At 42.9% G+C, this 22,355-nt stretch overlaps 1 protein-coding gene across 1 annotated transcript; it reads right to left on the reverse strand.

Annotated features, from left to right (window-relative positions):
- Positions 1–7,204: 7,204 nt before the first annotated feature.
- Positions 7,205–11,852, reverse strand: LOC308612920 (ribosome biogenesis protein BMS1 homolog). The gene is given in 4 exon segments (XM_081225750.1): positions 7,205–10,329; positions 10,335–10,901; positions 10,905–11,552; positions 11,808–11,852. Coding segments are annotated over 3 exon segments (3,837 nt in total). The 5' UTR covers positions 11,505–11,552; positions 11,808–11,852; the 3' UTR covers positions 7,205–7,659.
- Between the last annotated feature and the right edge of the window lie 10,503 nt (positions 11,853–22,355).

Consider the following 22,355-nt stretch of genomic DNA (forward strand, 5'->3'; position numbering starts at 1 on the left):
GCCCGCGCACAACAACAAAGACCCAATGCAGCCAAAAATAAATAAAGTAATTAATTAATTAATTAAAAAAAACATATTTCTCAACTTAAAAAGAAAAAAAGAGGTCATGTGGGTGGGCCCTAATCCAATATGACTGGGTAAAGAAGAGAACATTAGGACTCTGACACAGAAGGAAGACCATGTGAAGACACAGGGAGAAGATGGGCATCTGTAAGCCAAGGAGAGAGGCCTTAGCAGAAACCAACCCTGCTGACACCATGATCTTGGACTTCCAGCCTCCAGAAGTGTGATGAAATACATTTCTGTTGTTTAAGCTACCTGATCTGTAATATTCTGTTACAGTAGCCCAAGCAAATCCGGGCTCCACTTTGTCCTGTCTCTTTTCCCCTGTGGTATTTCTCAGTGCTTGATATTACACATCTGTGTATTTATTTGTTTATCTCCCTGATGAGAACGTAAACTCCATGAAGGCAGACTTTACCTTGTTCACCGATGTGTCCCCAGCACTGAGAATAGTGCCTGGCATGCGCTAGTGCTCACACATTTGTTGAGTGAGTGAGCACCTCTGACACTGCTCTCCTAGGCCCATAATCATCCTCCCAGATTACTCAGTGCCTTCCTAACGGGTCACTCCCTTTCTTGTGCTCCGTTACCCTTTGAGACATGGCCCCCGCTTATATCTCAAGCCTCGTCCCTCATGCCCCCTCATGCATCACCCCCCGGCCAGACTGAACTGTTTCAAGAAAAGTTAGTCCTGCTCCTCTGGCTCTTGTGACACACTGTCATCCCCTGGCCCCCGACACACCCTCCCTTTGCCCATGTATCCCTCTCATCTTTTTTTTTTTTTAATTAAGCAATTTTTTTTTAAGTAGAGAGAGAGACATTTATTTTAAGGAGTTGGCTCACACAATCCTGGGGACCAGCAAGTCTTTAGGAAGTAGGCTCAGGTAAGAGCTGGTGTTGCCATCTTGAGTCTGATGGTTGGAAACTCAGGCAGGGTTTCTATGTTGCTGTCTTGAGAATTCCTTCTTCTTCTCTTTTTTTTTGGCCGTGCCTTGCAGCATGTGGGATCTTAGTTCCCTGATCAGGGATCGAACCCGTACCCCCTGCATTGGAAGTGTGGAGTCTTAACCACAGGACCACCAGGGAAGGCCCTATCCCTCTCATCTTGATGCCTCCCGTGTTTCTGTTTGTCCCTCAGTAGGGGGCTGCCTGTCTTGTCCATTATTGTGTTTCTAGAGCCAAGTACAAGACGTGGCACAAAGTGGACTTCAGCCAAGATTTACTGAATGGATTCTGACCTCTCCCTCTCCTTGTTTTCGCTTTGCACAAAGGGGCTTCTATGTACTCTTCCCCACTCTCCACCAGAGGGAAACATGGAGTAAAGAAAACACGTGGCTTCTACTGGGTTCAAATTCTGAAGCTAGTATTTGTGACCCTTGGACAGGTGTCTCTGAGCCTGTTTTTCCTCTCATGTAAAACGGAGATAATTATATACCTACTAATTAGGGTTGTTGTGAGAACTGAGTAAATATAAGGGCCTTCAAGCTTTCCTTTTTGCCCTTTGGCTATTTCTTCCCCACTAGATTCTTAGCTGTAACAGGTTTCCTCAACTAGTAGGAAACTGGAATAGTTCTTTCCAGCCACCCTCTCCGTAGGCAGTGCCTCCCCTCTGCCTGCCCTTATGGAGAAGAGTGAGCCTGTGTGTGCAGGAGAACTCTGGCCCCTAGCCCACCAGTTGTGCAACTGTGGGCAAGTCATTTAACATCTCTGAGCTTATGCTTTCCCAACTATAAAACAGTGATATTGCTATTTGCCTACCTGACGATTTGTTCTGAGGATGGATGTGAAAAGCACTTCATAAACTCCTAACCAGCCCTTGCCCTTGACTCCTTCCTCTTAATGCTTTTGAAAATGAGTGTTGTTAAGGTTAAAATAATTTCCAGAGGGGATCTCATCCTTGGATGGCAAAGTAAAGGGCCTCCCAGGATAGAGGAGAGCGGTCACTCCTCTTCCCCCATATAACCGGGCTTGCTCGGGTAGGCTGATTTCATGGGGAACTCACCTGCCAAACCCTCCTGAGGGCCTCATGGCTTATCTTACTCAAGAGCTCTTGGTCTCGTATGCAGTGGGATGAAACAGCTGTTAGTAGACAAGGCCAGGCATTGCTATGTGCCGGCACCCCTTTAATAGTTGCATGTAGACAGTTTAAAAGAACAGCAAGGATATCAAAACTCTGAAAGTTCCACCTGGAGAGAGGGAGGAAGAAAGAGTTCCCATCCCACCCCACTCCCAGACCTCAGAGCACTGGGTCTTAGCATGGTGACCTGTTTGTATTTATTATAAGAAACTTGGGTCTTTGTAAGTGATACCTGGCACCCCTTTTCCTTAGCTGGACTCCTCTAGGGCACTGCCCATGTATCTGCGAAGGAGGCTGGGAGGGGCTAAGAGCAACTACTTTGTTTACTATATGCCAGGGACGTATCATTTTTCAGCTTTGGGGCCAAGAGCTGTGGTTCGCTGTGTACCCTGAGTCTGCTAGGGCAAGTGTGAGCCCCTTTGGCTGGCTGGAGAATTCTCTGGGGAGAGGCTGTGTGCTCTGTTCAGACCCTGCCTTCTAGCGGCCAAGGGGACCAGCCATGCAGTCCTGACCCTCTCAGTCCACCCTGCCAACCTCTAAGAACCTGGTCCCTGTCCAAGGGTGAGTGGAGAGAGGGGAGAAACACTTTCCCTAATAAAAAGCTGGTCTCCCCTGAGCTTCTTTCTCTCCACCTGGCTTTTGAAATGTACACTTCCCTGAAGGTGGGAGGTGGTGGAAGAGGGCTGGTGGCATGGAATCTCCATTTCTGAAGCAAAAATCCAAACTAATGTGTAAGAACTTGAGAGAGAACTGGTCTTGGAGTCACGAGCTGTGGGTCCAAGTCCTACCTCTGTATGTACTTTCTGCGTGACTTTGGACATTCTGTTAACTTTCCATTAACAAGCCTGCGTATCCTCATTTGTACGGTGGGACTCAAATATAGTGCCTCGCTCACAGAACTATCCCAGGGGTCATATATGTAAAGCGCTTCATAATGTAAAAAGTGTTATAAAAACATGAGGCATTGCTCAAATTATTGCCAGAAAAGCCTCTCTGTGGCTCCTTCTGAGTGTTCCTCAGGCAGTGGCAGTGGGTGCCCCATCCTAGATGGCCTACCATTGGTGGTTAAGATCCTGGTGACTGTTTTAGAGGCACTTAAGCCACTTGTGGGCTGGTAAGAGAGCACCCACCTTGGAGTAAAGAACCAGGGACTTGAATTCCAGCTTTACCACTTTCCTGGGCTCTGTGACTGTGGGCCACTCACTTAACATGGCCAAGTCTCTCTTTATCTGTATACTGAGGATGATGATACTCTCTGCACATTGGAGGGGGAAAGTGATGGAGAGTGTAAAGCAAAATCACTATATAAAAGGGTCTGGAACATGGTAGCTTCTTAAGTACAAACTTTGAATCTGCATCTTCATGTATTTGGGGCTTAAAGAAACTACAATTCAGCAGCTTGTTACATGCCCTGAAGTTTGAGTTGCTCCTTGTGGTGTAGGGATGTTTAGAGAGTGCAAGCATGTGCTTTGAAATCAAAAGTAGGGCCTAGGTAAACCAATAAAGGAAGTGTGCTGTGGGGTAGGTCTGTTTATATTGGTTGGAAAGCAGGGCATTTTTCCCTGAGGCAGGTTTTCCACGGAGGAAAATCTGGATTCAAGAGAGATTAAAAGTCTCAAAGGTAAAGGAAAGATGTAAGAAAATGGCCTGTACTGAATCACTACAAAGGACAGTATTCATCAGAGAATTAATTTGGAAGGAAATAGAGTGTGAAATAGCAGCAAGCCTTTCAACTCTGGCCTTAGAAACCCAGTCAGTGCTTCAGAGGCTTGCCAAGGCCCAGCCTGGGAGCTACCTCCAGAAAAGCAGCCGGGGGATGCCCAGAGACCACAAATTGCTGAGCTCGGGAGGAACTGATTGAGTGTGTAATTAAGGGGAGGGTTGTATGACACTTGGGTAAGTAGAACTTGATGGGGTCAAACCAGCAGGGCTTCTGGGAGATGAGAGAGCAGTCCCTGGAGCTGCTGGTAATGGAAGCCAGATGCATAATGTTAGACACAGCTTACCTGGGCCTGTGGGGAGAAGGATGGAAGAGATCAGGAAGGAGAAAGGTTGAAAGAGTGATTGCTCCCTAGATCAAAGTGTCCCCAGATGCTTAACACCCTAGTGGTTCAGTTCTAGGTGTAAGGTAGCATTCTGGAGCAATGGGCAAAATCCCCAGAAACCGAAGATCAGAGAGGCTGTGACTTGGCCAAGATCACATAGCACGATGCAGATGTAATGGATGCTGAATCTCGACTGTGGGTCCAGAGTGTGTCTTGGTATACACCAGTGATGGTGACAGCTAGAAGGGAACTGTCAGAATGTAAAGGGGGCATCTTTGATCATGTGTAGGGATTAGGAGTGGAAATCATTCACGTTATATTTGTGGAAAAAATGATCATGTGTAGGCTGGTTACTGAAGCAATTAGGCATATTTATAAACGCTTGAATTCCTATAGCTCTATCCCTAGCATTCTCCTAGTACAAGAGGCCCCTCATGACAGGCCCTCTGCCCACCTCTCCTACCTCTTGCTCTTCCCTCAGTTCTTGAGATGTTGGTTCCCTCTTGTCATTCAGACCTCAGCTTAAATGTGACATTTTCATATGAGAATATTTCCTTATGTGTTTATGTGTATGTTTAATTTAGTGTTTACTTTTGCAGAGACACCATAGAAACTCAGTGGTTAAACAGACAGGCTCTGGAGCCAGACAGCCTAGGCTGATGCTCCATCCGTTAGGATCTGTGTGATCTTGAGCATGTGTCTTAACTCCTCTGTGCCTCAGAACACTTAACCTATAAAATGGGAATAATGATAGTACTGTATTTACTTTGTAAGATTTTGTGAAGAATAAACATGTAAAGTGTTTAGAAAAATACCTGGTACATAGGAAATGCTCGATAAATGTTAGCTATTAGTAGTAGTAGTATTAGCATTATCCTGTCTGTCCCTCTATAATCAGCAGGAACCTTGTCTGGTGTGTTCACTGCTGTGTGTTCCGCCAGCACATAGATCATGACCTGGCACATGCAGCCTCAACACATATTGATTGAGTGAATTTGCTGAATTAATAAAGTAACTAAATCAGTGGTCAGTCATTCTTCAGGGAGATGTTTCATGTTGTACGGTAGGCCTCTGCCCTTTTGGACATGTTTTTCAATGGTTTGCATAAAAATACAACTGAATAAACATAGAGTGCAGGCTAGTCACATTTACTAAGGGCATAAAACTGGGAGGAAGAGCTTATTGAATGAATGAATGAATGAGAGTGAATAAATGATAAGTATGTTAGATATGTCCAGATATGTCCATGTTGATATCTTTCTTTTGTTCCTGGGCCAAATATTACAAGATGTAACTTACTGGGGATAAATACAGAGTTCTTGATCTCACAATCAGTTGCCCACAACAGTATAGGGGTTGTAGTGAGCAATTTGTTCAGTGTGAATCAATAATATGATGTGTTCCCAAAATTCTAAATGTACTGTGTCTGCACTGGTCCCTGAAATGAAGGAGGTGATGGCCCTGTTTTGTCCTGCACAGCCCAGAGCACACCCAGAGAGCTGTGCTCAGATCTGAGAGCCAGACTTCGTAACAGAGACAGACAAACATGTCAACTGGAAAAGGACCATCAAGGGGGAGGAATGGAGGTGCTGAGGGCACATCAAAGATTTTTTTATGTGGATCTCAAGGACCACACTCAGACCAGTATGTAAGCTATAGAGACATATAGACTTTAGATCAATATAAGGATAATATAGGGACATAGAGACTTTAGATCAATATAAGGATAGTCGATGAAATAATCAGAGCTGCCATGCATGAACTGGGCTGTCACTGGAGGATTTTGAGCTTACACTGGCATTTTGCCAGACTATGGAAAAGGGTCGCACACCAGCCAGGTGGTGGAATAAATGGCCTTTAAAGTCTCTACCCACCCTGAGAATCTCTACTCCTATGATTCCACAGCATCCTTCATTCCCTGTGAACAGTCTGAGTCAGAGGCAGGCCTCATTTTGTTTTTCATGTGGTCAAGGATGGGGTTTGGTCCTCTAATTTGATGATTTTGAAGTTTAAAGAAGAGGGGAGTGCTTGAGAATCTGGTGACCTGTTAAAAGTGTTGCTACCATCACCTTGGGCCGGTTGGGCTTTGAGACTCCAGGGAATAGTGGCTCTTGAAATAGTACCTTCTTGCTGCTGCTCCCACCATCCCATCTCAGAATTTACACTCTGGTGCTTCTTTCTCTAAGGCTTTTCTGTGCTGCCTTTCAGTGCCCAGGAGAGCAGCAAGAGGGCTCCCTGGGTCTCTCTTCTGAAAGGAGAAACACAATTTCTAGCTCCAGCTAGAACCTTCCTACTGCCCAGCCAGCACACATCTTGTGAACTTTTGAATTTACTCACTAGAACAGCCATTTCAGATCTTCTCTTTTTGCATTGTGAGCCCCGGGATGAATCTCAAAAATGCCCTGATAACTCAGCTTATACAAGACATATGCATGTATGTTACCTAATATCAGTCTCATAAAAACTCTGTGGCATCCAAATGTAAAGCTGCTGGCTCCGAGGGATCAAAGTCAGTGTTCCAGGGAGAGGCAGAGGCAGGACTCAGAGTCCCACCTTGGACATTGAGGTCAGCTTGGTTTTCTCCCCATATCCCCATACCTGTCCTCTGGGATGTGGCTTTCCTTTTGCTTTGCCTCCTTCACCACATGTGGTACCTTCTTTTCACTTTCCAGTATCTTCCTTTCTCCAAAGCCTACATCCACCTGTGCTCTGGTTCCTCTTCTGCTTCTTGTGATCTTCCTGCCAAGGATGGCAGGAGTGCTCTTTCATCCTCTATCCCTCCCACTCAATTGGTTCTTTCCTTTCTGTCTTAAAATAGTAATATTTCCATTATCTTAAACTTTATTTCTCCTTTCCTTCTAGCTATCATCTTATTTCTCTTGCCTAGTACTGCCAAACCTACTGAGTGTATTATAACTCCCTATCTATCTCCTTGTCTCTTTCACACTCAAACCCTTTTCCCTGATACTTACCCTTGCAATCTGACTTCCTTTTTTTTTTTTTTCTTTATCAAAACTGTACTCTGGAAGACCAAAGCATCATTTAATCAATTTTGAGACCCATCCTTAGTGCCCTCACATTCTTCAATTCCTCAGTACCATTTGGCCCTGTGGACCATCTCCTATTTCTTTTTTGTTTGTTTGTTTTGTTTTGTTTTAACAAGAAAATATTTTAATGATACTTTTGTAGCACAAAATTAAACTGAGACAGGTAAGAGGAATGTGAGGGAATCTAGAAAACCATAAATTATATCGCTTTATTTTGACATAACCCAGATGTTGAGAACGAACAGGTGTCCTATCAGCAGTCTCCATTTCTCCTCTCAAAGGCACAGTCTAGGCAGTATATCCAACAAAGAGGTTGTGCTTAGGCTCCAGTCCCCTGACTTGTTATTTAAAAGTACTACAATATATGAAACCATTCGTCACTGCAGGTTCAAATGACTGTCTGTCTGTCTGTCTGTCTGTCTGGAGATCACTTCAATTGCCCCTCAGGCCCCTTCAGGCTGGACTTCTGATTTCTTCTTTCTTTCTGACCCTGAATTCGGTAGAGCTTCTTCCTGAGGTCCTTCTGTCGCTTCAGTTTCTCTTCTTCCTCCTTCTGCTTCACTTTGAAGTGTTCTTTGTTGTGTAGATGCCGTTGCTCCTTGGCTTTCTTCACCTTCTCACTGTGCACAGTGCTCAGAGCATCCAGCAGCGCAAGGATCTTCCTTTCATGAGGCTCCCGTATGACAGCTGGTCTCAGTCTGTCCTTCGGAATCTTGCCTGCCTTTGCTTGGGTCTTGGGCTTGCTCTTAAATGGCAGGGCCTTCTGCAAGGCTTTTGGAATGTGCAGTGAATTAAAATGTTTCTTCTGCCTCACAACTGGCTTATACAGAGAATCCTTGCTGGCCTTTAGTTTGATGCCATGGGAGAGCCGGAGTTGACCAGTTGTCCGCATTCCTGACCAGGTGTCTTTCTCACCAGCTGGTTTCAACAAAGATGTTACTGGGTTATAGAAGGCTGGAACAGAGACAGGGTACCAAGTTCTCATGAAGACAATGTCGCTCATCAGCAGTTTATCCTCAAAGGTGGCCTGGAAAGCTCCTTCTGGAGCCCGGAGTGCCTTCTTGATCTGTCCCCTTATTCCACTGACAGTTCGAATCACAGCACCTTCAAATTTGGCCACTTCCAAAGCAGAATTAAACATTCCCTTAATGAATGAAGTGTTCTTGAAAATTTTATATGGAAAACCAGTTAGCTTTAATTTCTTCACAATTTTTATAGATTTATCCAGATCAAGGACAACTGCTGTGGCAGCTATCCGGCAATCAGCCATTATGCCACTGACAGACTGTATTGCCAAGAACCCAGTACCCTGCGGAGTGATAGGACCCCAAAAGGTTGCTCCACAATGCATGTGCTGTGGGGTGTATTTCAGAAGCCTTTGTCTTCCATTGTGGTCTTCAATGTAATAAAGTGGGATGGTCTGAAACCTCCTCCACCCTACAGAAAAAATGACTGGATCTCGGGACTTGAGGATTTTCTTATACCAACGATGTTTCTTCAGACGCATCTGTACATATCCAACATTGCCCTCACTGTTGCCCAAACCACCCAAAATAACTGGGTAATGTGAGTCAAAGTTAAGCACGAATTCACAGGGGACGTTTTCTATCTCAATTCGGACATACATCCCAGGTCGAAAACCCTCATACTGAACTCTGGCTTCATCATCTTGATCTTCGAATTCTGCCTGGTTAAGCTGTGCTTGTTTCTGCATTTCTCCTTTAAGATCATCAAAGTATGTGTTTTCTCCTTCATCATATTCTGCATCAAACATCTCTTTCAATTTTCTCTTTTTATCCAAATGCTTTTTCTTGGCACTTTCCTCTGCATTGGGGTCAATTTCTTCTTTAACTTCTTCCTCCACATCTTCAGCCTGAGTATCCGAGCCTGATTTTCCCTTGTGCACGTCCCCTGTTTCCAGGTCTTCAAAGTCACCATAGAGCTCCTCATCTTCTGCTAAGATCTTGGCTGCATCTTTATCCTCTTCCCACTTCCCAGTCACGAAGCAATCTCTGATACTGTTCATAACCTCCTCTAAATCCCAATCATGGGGCACCTCCACATGAAATCTGGAGCAGTCCAAAGAGTCAGCCTTGTGCTTACACTCACTGGCAGACTGGCTGACACGAAACAACCCTCCGAGCTCTTCCTTGGTATCACCATCTTCTTCTTCATTATCCTCTGTCACTGTCCCATAAATGAGCTTTCGAAGGTTTGGAGTTGTTTGTTGTTGCCTCAGAAAGGCCTCAGCTGCCTTCCTGGAAAGGTCTTCCTTCCACTTGAGGGGACCTGAAGTTTCTGTGGAATAGTTATTTTCTTCCTTATAATCTTCTTCCTCTCTGAGTAAGTCTTCTATATCACTGGTCTCACCAATTAACTTCTCTGACCCCAGTTTCTGACTACTGACCACTTGAGAAGGCTTTGGAAACTTTTTCCTAATAACCTCTTCATTTTCTGAATCCTCCTCCTCTGTACTGAGAGAGTTTTCTTCAGATTCATCTTCAGATGCAAATGCCTCTTCAGCTGTGCAATGACCTGAATCTGAAGTGGTGAGGGTTGGTTTTTTCATTGTCAAAGACTTCTCCAGGTTCAAACTATCACTCAGATCATTAGTTTGTAACAGTCCTGGCTTACCACCTTCTCTAACAGCTTTAGATTCTAAAATATCCCTCTCTTCCTCTGCAGTGGAATCCTCTTCTTCAGTGCTTTCATCGGCTTCCTCTGTTGCTTCCTCTACTGAGCTTCTCTCAAGGTCATCATCACTGTCAGCAAACGCTGGCAAATCCACCTCAACGTCTTCTTCCATCTCAAGTTTTTGCCGTTTGATACCTTTACCAGACATATACTGTTTACCAGTCATTTCAGCATCTTCCTCCTCTTCTGTTTCATCATCACTAGAGCTATTTTCCAACCTGTCACCTTCAGACATTTCTTTATCATCTTCATCATCACTATCTCCAGATTCATCTTCTTCATCTCCAAAAATGGCTTTCCGACGCATTCGACCAGTTTTTAAATCCACCTGCTTTTCCTCCTTTGGCATCCACAGCCCTTGATTATCTATATCCTCTGACACCAGTGGTTTGGAATCAGAAAACTTGAAGCCATCTTGGCATCAATAGTGGAATGGGTGGAAATGAGACTCTGGACCAGTTCATGGGTGGGCCTCACCTCCTCTGATTCCTGGAAGCCATGGCTGCCCCCAAGGTCGACATAGACTGCATCTTTGTCATACAGCACACCACCAACTCCAGAGAAAGGTGCATACACCAACTTCTCCTTCTCATTTAAACAGCGCTTCTTTTGTTGCTCAGGAAGCGCACAGGGGTCTGGGAGGAAACTGACGTCACTCACAGCAAAATCTCCTACACCTGGTATGTGAATTTGGCTTTTATTTTTCAAGTGTCCTCCTCTTAGATAACCATAAAGAGACACCTTTCGGTCACACTTGATATTTGTTCGAATATCTTCTGGGTTTGTCAAATCTTCCATCCTGTCTGCCAGGATATAAGGGTGAGAAGTCTGCCATGTAAGAGGCCTAAACTTCATAACTGTAATAAAACGGCCCAGATTGTGAATTTCTTGGTTTTGATATTCTCCATGTACCATTCCAGAAAGGTAAAATAGCTTGGCACCCGGGTAGACTTCTGTCCAGAACCTGTGTTTTAGTCACTTCTTTGTCTTCTTCAGTTGCTTATTATACTTAAAGGAATCTAGGTGAGTGAGAACGCCCATAATTTTAGGAAAGCCATGTACTTGACAGATGTTTCGGAACTCAAATGTTTCCATTTCAAACCCAAAACTGGCATCTATAAGCATCAGAACCAAATCCGCTACTTTAGCCAGATCAATCATCATGTTAATATCACATCCACATTCAATAATGGTGAGTCTGCGCTTTTTACCTGACACGATTGTTACAGGGCCTCTGATCTCTGTCAGCTTCTGCCTGGTAAAGTTCCGAATGAGGCACTGGGTCAAAGTGCTCTTTCCAACTTTTGGAGGCCCCATCACCACTACCACTATTGGTGGGGGTTCTAGTGGAGTTCGATCAACCACTGGAATGTGATGCTTTTTTGTCTTCAAATCCTGAGTCCTGTGAAAGGATCTCGCCATCCGCACAGCAGACTGGACTGCAAATGCTTTGGGGTTTCGCTTCCGGGCATCTTCCTCATCTCCAAGTTGGAGATCCTGCAGATGACGTTTCTTCTTCTTTTCAGCTTTGGGCCCACTGTTTTTCTTTCTATGTTTCTTCTGGTCCTTAGTCTCCATAGTAGCTTTTTACCAATCCACAACTAACTCAAACCTACACCATGACTTCTGTACCATGCTATAAGGGCCGCATCAGAAGTCTGCACAACCGCTGGAGGCCAGCCTGAGGTTTCCCACGGACACACACCAGAGGAAACAGAAAGTCCACATATACCAGCATAATGTCAAAAAACCCTAGCCGGGAGTCAGGAGAGCTGGGTTCTAGGAACGCTTTCACTAAACTGCTGTAGAATTCCAGAGACATTATTTTTCTTCACTACATTTGGGTTCCGAACTTGTACTAATGCCTTCCTCCGGGATCACAACTGCTGCTCCTCCTCACGCCCGCAAGGACAGCGCCGGAAACGGCCATCTCCTATTTCTTGAAAACCACTTTCCCACCCTCTCAGGATTTATACAACTCTATACATTTGTAGCTAGTCCACTGACTGATTCTTTTTTATCTGGACAACCATTTCCTCATCAGTTACATGAGAGAGGTGGGCTAGATCATTTCTAAGCTTTCTTCTTATTCTATGAATTTCAGTTTCTTTGGTTGAAACTTCTCCCCGCTTCTGACTGTGCCAATCCTTCCTGACTTAGTTCTTGGCCTTCCATGTGACTCTCTTTTCTCCCACTTCCATGGACAGATAATCTATACTCATCTCCATGTGGAAAAATTCACATCTCCATAACCAATCCAAACCTCTCATGCCCCTGCCTTTACTTCCAGCTGTGCACACATAGACGCCACATCATCACTCACTTCATACTCAGCACTTCCTCAACATCCAACAAGCACTTCTCCCCAACTCCCCCAATTTTTATCCATGATACCCGAGGCTTGGGTAAGGTGGAGTAAGGAGGGGAAGCTAACTGCTTTTAAACTATATTCTGAGAATATAATGAAAAAGTAAAATATAGGCCCAAGTATCTGGGGGAAAAGATTTAATAAAGGAGAGAGACAAAATGAAATCATTTAACTCCAAATTCTCCTCTCTTTGCTATAAAGGGAACCAATCTTCAAGCCAAAAATGGCCAAACAAACATTGTTAGGAGGGATCAAAACCTTAAAGAGGTGAACACATAAGACCGGGTTGCTTTTAATGACTTCAGATCTCCATATCCAGTGAATAATACCCCAAGGTAGATAAAGAAGTTATAATGTTACTTCAGAGAATTATCTATGAGAAATTAAGACATTTTCAGATTTTGAGTCTCAGAGAGCCAAAAATACAAAGGCAAATGTGGTCCTAGTTTTTTTTTGTTTGTTTGTTGTTTTTGTTTGTTTGTTTGTTTTGTGGTACACGGACCTCTCACTGTTGTGGCCTCTCCCGTTGCAGGCTGTTTGTGTCTGTTGAGTTGTAGGAGTTCTTTATATATTCTGGGTATCAATTCCTTATCAGATACATGATTTGTATCTCCCATTCCATGGGCTACCTTTTCACTGTTGATAGTGTCCTTTGAAGGACAAACTTTTAAAATTTTGATGATGTCCAACTTATCCATTTTTTTTTCTTTCCTGTGCTTTTGGTGTCATATCCAAGAAATCATTGCCAAATCCAATGTCATGAAGCTTTCCCCCTATTTTCTTCCAAGAGTTTTATAGTTAGAGCTAATCTTTAGATTGGCATCAATTCAGTAATTCATTAATATTTTAAGTATAGTTTTGCAATCACTTATAAATCTATTATCATCCAGTTCACATTTTCCACCTACCCATTAAGCAATTAATCCTTTTATCTATTCTTTTAATCAGTACCTACAAAGCTAAGAATTATGGATACAGCAGTGAAGTGGTCAGGAATGGTCCCACCCTGCCCTCACCGAGCTCATAGCCTATTGATTGAAGAAGCCAGACACTGAATAGGTGATTACAAGCACAGGTATGACATGAAAGAAAAGGAAACTGCCAACATGTAAGACTGAGAAACATAAACTAATCAAAAAGATTTTATCAATTTCTTGGGAATCTTTGACTTATTGGTCTATTAACCCAAACAAAAGAAATACTTTAGCTAACTACTGACTCTGAATGGTAATTATTGATTTCCTCTCTAAGTGCTCACAGACTTTTATTAGTTTCAGAGTCCACGCTAGGCTCTACCGGGGGCCAAAGAGCTCTTGGTCTTCAGATTCTGGAGTCTAACATTTCACGGGTTTTAAAAAACTAGGACCGGGCTTCCCTGGTGGCGCAGTGGTTGAGAGTCCGCCTGCCAATGCAGGGGACATGGGTTCGTGCCCCGGTCTGGGAAGATCCCACATGCCACGGAGCGGCTGGGCCCTTGGGCTGTGGCTGCTGGGCCTGCGCGTCCAGAGCCTGTGCTCTGTGGTGGGGGAGGCCACAACAGTGAGAGGCCCGTGTAACGCAAAAAATATATATATATATTGCTTTGGTTATTTGGGGTCTTTTGTGTTTCCACACAAATTGTGAAATTTTTTGTTCTAGTTCTATGAAAAATGACATTGGTAGTTTGATAGGGATTGCATTGAATCTGTAGATTGTTTTGGGTAGTATAGTCATTTTCACAATGTTGATTCTTCCAATCCAAGAACGTGGTATATCTCTCCATCTGTTTGTATCATCTTTAATTTCTTTCATCAGTGTCTTACAGTTTTCTGTATACAGGTCTTTTGTCTCCTTAGGTAGGTTTATTCCTAGGTATTTTATTCTTTTTGTTGCAGTGGTAAATGGGAGTGTTTCCTTAATTTCTCTTTCAGATTTTTCATCATTAATGTATAGGAATGCAAGGGATTTCTGTGCATTAATTTTGTATCCTGCTACTTTACCAAATTCATTGATTAGCTCTAGAGTCATGTACCACAATGTTCATTGCAGCTCTGTTTACAATAGCCAGGATAGGGAAGCAACCTAAGTGTCCATCAACAGATGAATGGATAAAGAAGATGTGGCACATATATACAATGGCATATTACTCAGCCATAAAAAGAAATGAAATTGAGTTATTTGTAGTGAGGTGGATGGACCTAGAGACTGTCATATAGAGTGAAATAAGTCAGAAAGAGAAAAATAAATACTGTATGCTAACACATATATATGGAATCTAAAAAAAAAAAAAAGGTTCTGAAGAACCTAGGGGCAGGACAGGAATAAAGACACAGACGTAGAGAATGGACTTGAGGACACAGGGAGGGGGAAGGGTAAGCTGGGACGAAGTGAGAGAGTGGCATGGACTTATATATACTACCAAATGTAGAATAGCTAGCTAGTGGGAAGCAGCTGCATAGCACAGGGAGATCAGCTTGGAGCTTTGTGACCACCTAGAGGGGTGGGATAGGGAGGGTGGGAGGGAGATGCAAGAGGGAGGAGATATGGGGATATATGTATATGTATATAGCTGATTCACTTTGTTATAAAACAGAATCTAACACACCATTGTAAAGCAATTATACCCCAATAAAGATGTTAAAAAAAAGGGGGGCAAAGGACTTGAATAGACATTTCTCTAAAGAAGATATACAGATGGCCCATAAGCACGTGAAACAATGTTCAGCATCACTAGTCATTAGGACAATGTAAACCCAAACCACTTCACACCCATTAGGATGGCTATTATTAAAAAAACAAACAAACAAACAGAAAATAACAAGTGTTGGCAAGGATGCAAAGAAATTGGAAGTCTTGTACATTCCTGGTGGGAATGCAAAATGGTATAGCCACTGTGGAAAACTGTGTGGCAATTCCTCAAAAAAATCAAGCTTAGAATTACCATATGATCCAGCAATTCTACTTCTGTAAGTTAATGAAGTTGCCTTACATTAAAGATTAATTAAAGAAAAAAAAGTTAAAGCAGGGACTCAAACAGATATTTGTATACCCACATTTATAGCAGCAGTATTCACAATAGCCAAAAGATGGAAGTAACCCAAGTGTCCATTGACAGAGGAATGGATTTTAAAAAATGGGATATATACACACAATGGATATTACTCAGTGCTAAAAAGGAGGGAAATTCTCATACATGCTATAACACGGGTGAAACTTGAAGAAATTATGCTAAGTGAAATAAGCCAGTCACAAAAGGACAAATACTATATGATAATTCCACTTATTCAAGGCACCTAGAGCAGTCAGATTCATAGAGACAGAGACTAGAATGGTGGGTGCCAGGGGCTGGAGGGAGGAGGAAACAGGGAGTTGTTGTTAATGGGCACAGAGTTTCAGATTTGCAAGATGAAGAGTCCTGGAGAGGGATGGTGGTGATGGTTGAGCCACGATGATATACTTACTACCACAGAATTGTACACTTAAAAATGGTTAAAATGGTAAATTTTATGTTATTTCTTTTTTAGCACAATAAAAAGAAATAGGTGAAAAAAAAAAGAGTAACTCTAATTGTGAGCTTCAGGACTTTATTCTGGGCCCTTTCGTCACTTGGAGAGAACCAAAACAAACAATGTCAGAACAATTTTCTAAGGACTTTAAGATTCTGGAATAATGGATTAAAATTAATATTGAAATTAAGGAGGAATAACTGTAAAATTCTGAATGCAGAATATAAATAAGCAAAATTTATATAGTATTAGGGCAATGACTTATTTTACATGAAAAAGATCTTGGCGTTTTCATTTCCTAAAATTCCAAAGTAACCCCACAGCAGAAATAGATATTTTTTAAAGATAACTTTCCCCTATTAGTAGAACCGTGTTCAGATAAAAGGAAGTAACAGTCTCACTGTGCTCAGTGCTGATCAGACAAGACTGGGGCACCACTCTCTTCAGTTCTAGGTATTGTACTTTCAAGGAGTTTATAAGCTGTAATAAAGCTGTGAGAACTGTTAGGGAACTCAAAACCAGATCTCATGGTTCTTGATTGCTGAATAAGGGGATTTAGCCTGGGAAAAAGAAAATTAAGAGGGACAGAATAATTGTTTTCAACTATCTGAAAGGCTGGCCTGTGAAATAAGGACTGTCTTTATTCTGTATTTACTCTTAAGAGCAGAATTGGGATAGACAGAAAGCTAAAAGAAGCCTGATTCTTTGTGTGGCAGAATTTTCTAAATATTAGAACTGATGACATTCAGTAGAATGGCCTCCCGGTACTGGGTGGCCACCTGTCTGGAACGCTGTAGGGCAGTAGGTGGGTCCTTTCCGACACCATGATTCTAGCTTCCTTTCATTTTCTCAGTCTTGGCATTGTTTGACTCCTCCTTCTTCTTTCCCCCAGTATCTAAGGACGTCTTAAGGGCTCTCCCTTCACAGCCCTCTTGGCTTTACCCTTTATTCTTCACTGCCATTGCCAGCAGCCTTACTTCCTCATCCCTGGATGATTTGTGCGTGCTGCCAGTCAGCTCTTTCAGCTTTGGGGCTGCTTGCTTCAATCCATTCTGCATGCCCCTGCCAGACTCATTTTATAAACTATTTAGCATGTAATTCCCCTGATCAAGACCAAAGAGTGGTTTCCCACTGCCTCCCACATCAAAATGAAATTTCTTTTCTTGCCTTTTGGGGCCATTCTTCTTTCCCTGTCTTTTCCATCTCACATTCTATTACTCAAATGATCTATTTTGGTTAAGCTGTTTGCTTCAATGTCAACTAGCCTGATTGTTTTCACCAGTTCATTCCCACTCCATTCCCTCATGTGTGCTGTCCTTCTGTGTATCCCCCGCCCCCCGCTTTATTATAGAAACCACCTCATGTACCACAACCATACAAAATCTTTCCTGGCCACCCAAACTCACGCTGATCCTTCCTTTCTTTCATTCACTGAATAAATATTTACTGATTGCTCTTAGAATGCAGGTACTATGCTAGATGCTCGTGAACAACTGATGAGCAAGAAAAATCCAGTTCCTGACTTCATGGAGTGGGTGAGATAGAATAAACAATTGCTATAGAGGACACAAATAGGATGTTGTGCTACAAAATGTTGATGTGTATACGTGTGTGTGTGTGTGTGTGTGCGTGCGCACGCTGAGGATGGGTGGATATTTTGATGGGGTAATCAGAAAAGGCCTTTCTGAGGAGGTAACAATTAAGCTGAGACCTGAAGGATGTGAAGGTGTCAGCCATTGGGAAAGGCCAGAGTCGAGAGCATGCCAGTGCAAGAAACCAGTGTGTGTAAGAGTCCTGAGGCAGGAAGAGCTTGGCATGTTGGAGGTACTGGAGTTAGAATGGTTTGGCTGGAGCATAGTGAGTGAGGGGAGAAGGGCATGAGGTGAAACTGGAGAATGCCTGGGGCCTGGTAGGCCCTGTTTAAAGATCTTGGATTTTGTATGAATTATACTAGAAAGCCATTAAAGGGTTTTAAGGAATGAATTGATGTAAATGACTTATAGTTTTAAAGATAACTCTGGCTACTATGTGGAGAATAGACTGACGGAGAGCAAGAGTGGAAGTAGAAGTTAAGAAATGAATGTAATAGATGAGGTGAAAGATGGTAACTTCAACTAGAGCAATGGAGAGAAGTAGATAGATTTAAGATATGTTCTGGAAATAGACATAAGAGGATTTGCTTATGGTTTTACGTGAAGAGTAAAGAATTAAAAATGACTCCCGTGTATCTGACATGATAACTAGGTGGATGGACATGTATCATTTACTGGGATGGGGAAATGGGGTATGGAGATTAGACTTGGGGGAAATTCAGAAGTTAAATTTGGGACTTAAGTTTGAGGTGCCGGCGAGACACTCACAAGGCAGTGTCAAAGGTGCCAGTTGACTATGTCTAGAACTCCTATGGATAGGCTGAGAGGGAGATAGAAATTCTAGACTTACGATCATACAGATGGTATTTAGTGATTTGTGACTGGATGAATTAGAACAGTAAGCAGGTCTAGGGCCAATCCCAGGGCATGTTTGTATGCTGATGGGAATGACCTAAAGGCAAGGGAGAGATGATCACAAGACCAGTAACTACATTCTATATGGCCCTAGTCTGTCTTTATTGGCTAATTTAGTAATTATTTCAATATGGACTATGAATATGGAATATGGAGATGCTGAGAATAGAATGTAATTCTATTTTACAGCCATTGCTAGTATATATCTCTTCAATTAGATGTAGGCTCCTTGTAGGCAGCTGTTATACTTTCCTTTTACTCCACTGTGCCCAGCACAGTGCAGGATATAAGATAAATGCCCAGTTTCTTATAAGGCCCTTGCTGAAACCATGGATTCTTTTATATAATGTTAAAGACCATTTCTTTCCTGGGCCAAGTGATGCCTAGTTCATACTTTGTATGGATGTGATCCTTGTATTTCCTTATTGGTATTATTAGACTTTTAAATAATAATGATTATATTTTAAAGGCCTTGCAGACACTAAGTATAATAAGAATGAAGAGGACTGTAGGAATTCTCTAGCTTCATTGACAAGGAAAAGACAAACTCATCTTTACAACAGTGTACTGACATTTCAAAACTAGCATTTAATTACATACTGTAGTATATTAAAGTACATAAACATTTGTATAAATAAATCTGTGTGTGTGTATAAAATTTTTTAATAGCTCAACTACTGACAGCTGTAACAGAGAATTTCACCAAAGCCTGGAAGAACTTTTGCAGTTTGGAGAACAAAATAAATCACAGTAATCCATGATTCCCTGTAACCAAATACACTTTGAGTGAAGGCAATGGTGATGACTCAGTGTCTAGCAAGGTGCTGGGCCCGGCTGGACTGCATTTGATGCTGGGAACTGAGCCGCCAGAGGCCAGTGCTCCAGAGACCTTAAAGCCCAGCCGAAAGCACATGCTTAGATCAGACTGATTCATGGGGAAGGGCTAGAGTCTCCAGGAAAAGAAACTCTCTGCGGAGCTGTGGGCTTTCTATGTGGGAAGCGGGGAAAATGAAAGCTCCTGAAATCTTGGCAAAGACTGAGAAATAAACACAGGCTCCCAGGAGTCTTCAACGGAAGAAACTTAGGCTGTGACAAAAAAAAAAAAAAAAAAAAAATTTGAAAAGTTAAATCCACCCTCACCACTAATTAACTGGACACTGAATACCACTGAGATTTCTAAGTCCTTTTTGCCTTTGACCCTAGCTCCAGCCACAGGAGAAAGAAAGAGGGAGTCTAGCACAGAGCTGTGGGCAGGTTGTACAGTATGAAGAACCAAACTTCCTGGAGTCACACATCAAACCAGTCCAGTCCTGTCCCCCTCTCCCCGCCATGGGGAAGACCTGCACTTTCCTAAGGCTGGGTTTTTTGTTTTTTTTTTTAAACCTGTTCTTTGGAACCCCGGGGTCCCTCATAATTGCTTCAGGCTCTGAGGGGGGATTTTGCAAGGGAAGCCTGAGTTCTTGTATGTTTGGTGAAATAACTGAACTTTTCCATGCTTTAAATACGTGTGAGGAACTCATTTCTGAACCTTCTCTTTATCTTCTTTCTGTGATCATATACTCACCTTCTTCCTCTGGCAGTATTGGTTGCCAAGCACAACTAAGCACTGAGCCAGAAAGTTAACAGTTGAAGTGTGGTTACCTGTAGGCAGAAAACAGATCGGGTCTGTTACAGTAACCCAGATAAGGAGCCATGTGAGAGAGAGAGAGAGAGAGAGAGAGAGAGAGAGAGAGAGAGAGAGGCTTTTTTTATTTACACAATCCTCATAGCATACCTTCTTTTTAATCTAGTTTATGATTTAACTCCCTCCAATATAAAATATTGGGCCAGAAACCGGCTTCTGGGCTCTATAAACTGTTTGCTTTAAATGTGTCATTAAAATTTTACCACCAAATTAAGATTCCTTCACTTTTCTTAAATATAAATTTGTGATTTTGAAAAACATGACCACTCTGGGTTAGAGAAAAGAAAGTGGCAGTAGGCTCAACTTATTTAAGCAGCAGAAGAAATATGATGCAATTTGATGTTTTTTAAAGCAAAAGAGGTGAGTCTGTGAGTTTAAAGATTTCGTAGAATAAGCACGTTTTTGCATGTGATCTTCCTGTGGTTCTCTCACCCCTCCCCCAGCCTATCCTCCACACCCCAGGGCAGTAATCTTTCTGCAGAGCCAATCTCATCACCAGATTCCCGTGCTTAAAACTTGGAAGTTCAAATCCTCAGTGGGCTACCCCAGGTTCTCCCGTGGCCTGTTCTCTTTCTGGGCTAATTTCTTCTCTCCACCCCCTTTGAAGAGCCCAGCCGGCTGCAACAAGCAGGCCTTTGCTGCCCCCACTTCCTCTTTAAAGGCCTACCACCACCCTCCACCAGGAAGTGCTCCCTCCTTCAAGAGGAAACTCAAAACCACCTTTCGTGGAGTCGTCACCGTACCTTCTTCTCTGGCCCGTGGCACTCTGTCCGCACCTTCACTATGGCAATGATCATAGTGCACGGAATGGTCAATTCACACACGCACTTCCCGGTCCCAGCCTTAGCACAGTTCTTGACACACACTAGGCACTCTCTAAATGGTTGCTGGTTGCTGAATAAATGAGTCTTTGGGTTAAATACAGCTTTCCTCTCCTCTCAGCACTTTAAAAGTAGTCAGAAAAGGAAAAGGAAGTGACTAAAGTGTAGACAGTTTAAACGGAACACAGTACCCACCCTGTCTAGGGTACTCCCGGCCACTGGGAAGGAGAAAGCAAGAATAAAGATAGAGACCAGGATCCCAGCTCTGCTGTGGAGCTGCCGGAATTTTTCACAACAGCCAGGACTGGCTACTTCATCTGTGGGGCTCAGTACAAAATGGAAACATGGAGCCCCTGTTCAAAGGTTATTAAGAATTTCACCATGTGACAGCAGAGCATTAAACCAAGCCGGGCCTTGTGCAGCTGCACAGGTCGCATGGCCAGGAAGCTGCCCTGATGACAGAAGTTGCATCACGATCACAATATCAAGAAGTACAGGAGAGCAGGGAGGCTGGGAGAAATTTTGGATCATAGCTTTAAAATATGTAAAATTGTTTTAAAACTTATTTTCTCTTGCCCCAACCCCTCATAAGGCCCCTTCAGTTATGTTGGCTTGTTTTCATTTATAAGTGCAGATCCTTTAAAAAAGTAATTTTATTTCACACTGTTTTAGGGAAAATACCACATACGCTTCATTAGTCCTTAAGAAATAATGCTATGATCCACACCTCACCACTTACCCCAGAAATGAAGTTACACATCATTATTGTATCTCCTTCATTTAATCCCAAAATTTTGGCAGGGGCAGGAGTGGGAGAGACTGCCTTGGCTTTCACGGGATTATGTTAACATGAAACATCTTTAACACCCCTTCGCTGATTTTTTAAAAAATCTTGCATCATTAGTTCTCCATGCAAAAGCATCCAACCTCTCAAATGTGATTTTATTTCATAGCAAGAGTGGCAAATTAGAAATGGTTACATTTAAACCCCAAATGAACTTAGTTTATCAGATGTCATCATGATGAAATGTATATGCTGATAATGTAAATGAGGATTTATGAAGGGGTCTTTTCAAAACCCAGCTCCTTTGAAATGGGTAAGTTGGTCTGCACTGCTGCAAGTTCTCCAGCAGGGGGCAGCGCGGAGTGCCACATTCCCCAGCCTCTCCCAGCAAGGGTCCACAAGACTCCTGCCTGCCCTTGGCTCCCTCCTTGGGACAGACGCAAAGGGACCACGCAGCATTAGTGACCACAGCACTGTGAGATGCAGCAGGAAGTGGGGCTGCCCACGAAGCCAGACCAGTGGACAAACGCCAGGTCCCAGCCTTCCTTTCAGGGCTCTCATCTCACGCTCCCCATGCCTAGCTGTTTCCCTGTTCTCTTCTATTACTTCAAAGCCAGAGAACCTAGGAACAGGGCTAAATTCATGAAACAAAATGCTCGTTGTACTCTAATTTCTCCACAAGGTAAAATTTTCACCGCCCAGGACCCTCTGTAAAAGATCTGATTGTGTCAGAATTCTTAAACCAGTGAGCCCAGTTTTCTCAACTGCAAATGAGATGAT

This window comes from Mesoplodon bidens (assembly GCF_964165515.1).
Source record: "Mesoplodon bidens genome assembly, chromosome: 2".
Classification (NCBI taxonomy): Eukaryota; Metazoa; Chordata; class Mammalia; order Artiodactyla; family Ziphiidae; genus Mesoplodon; species Mesoplodon bidens.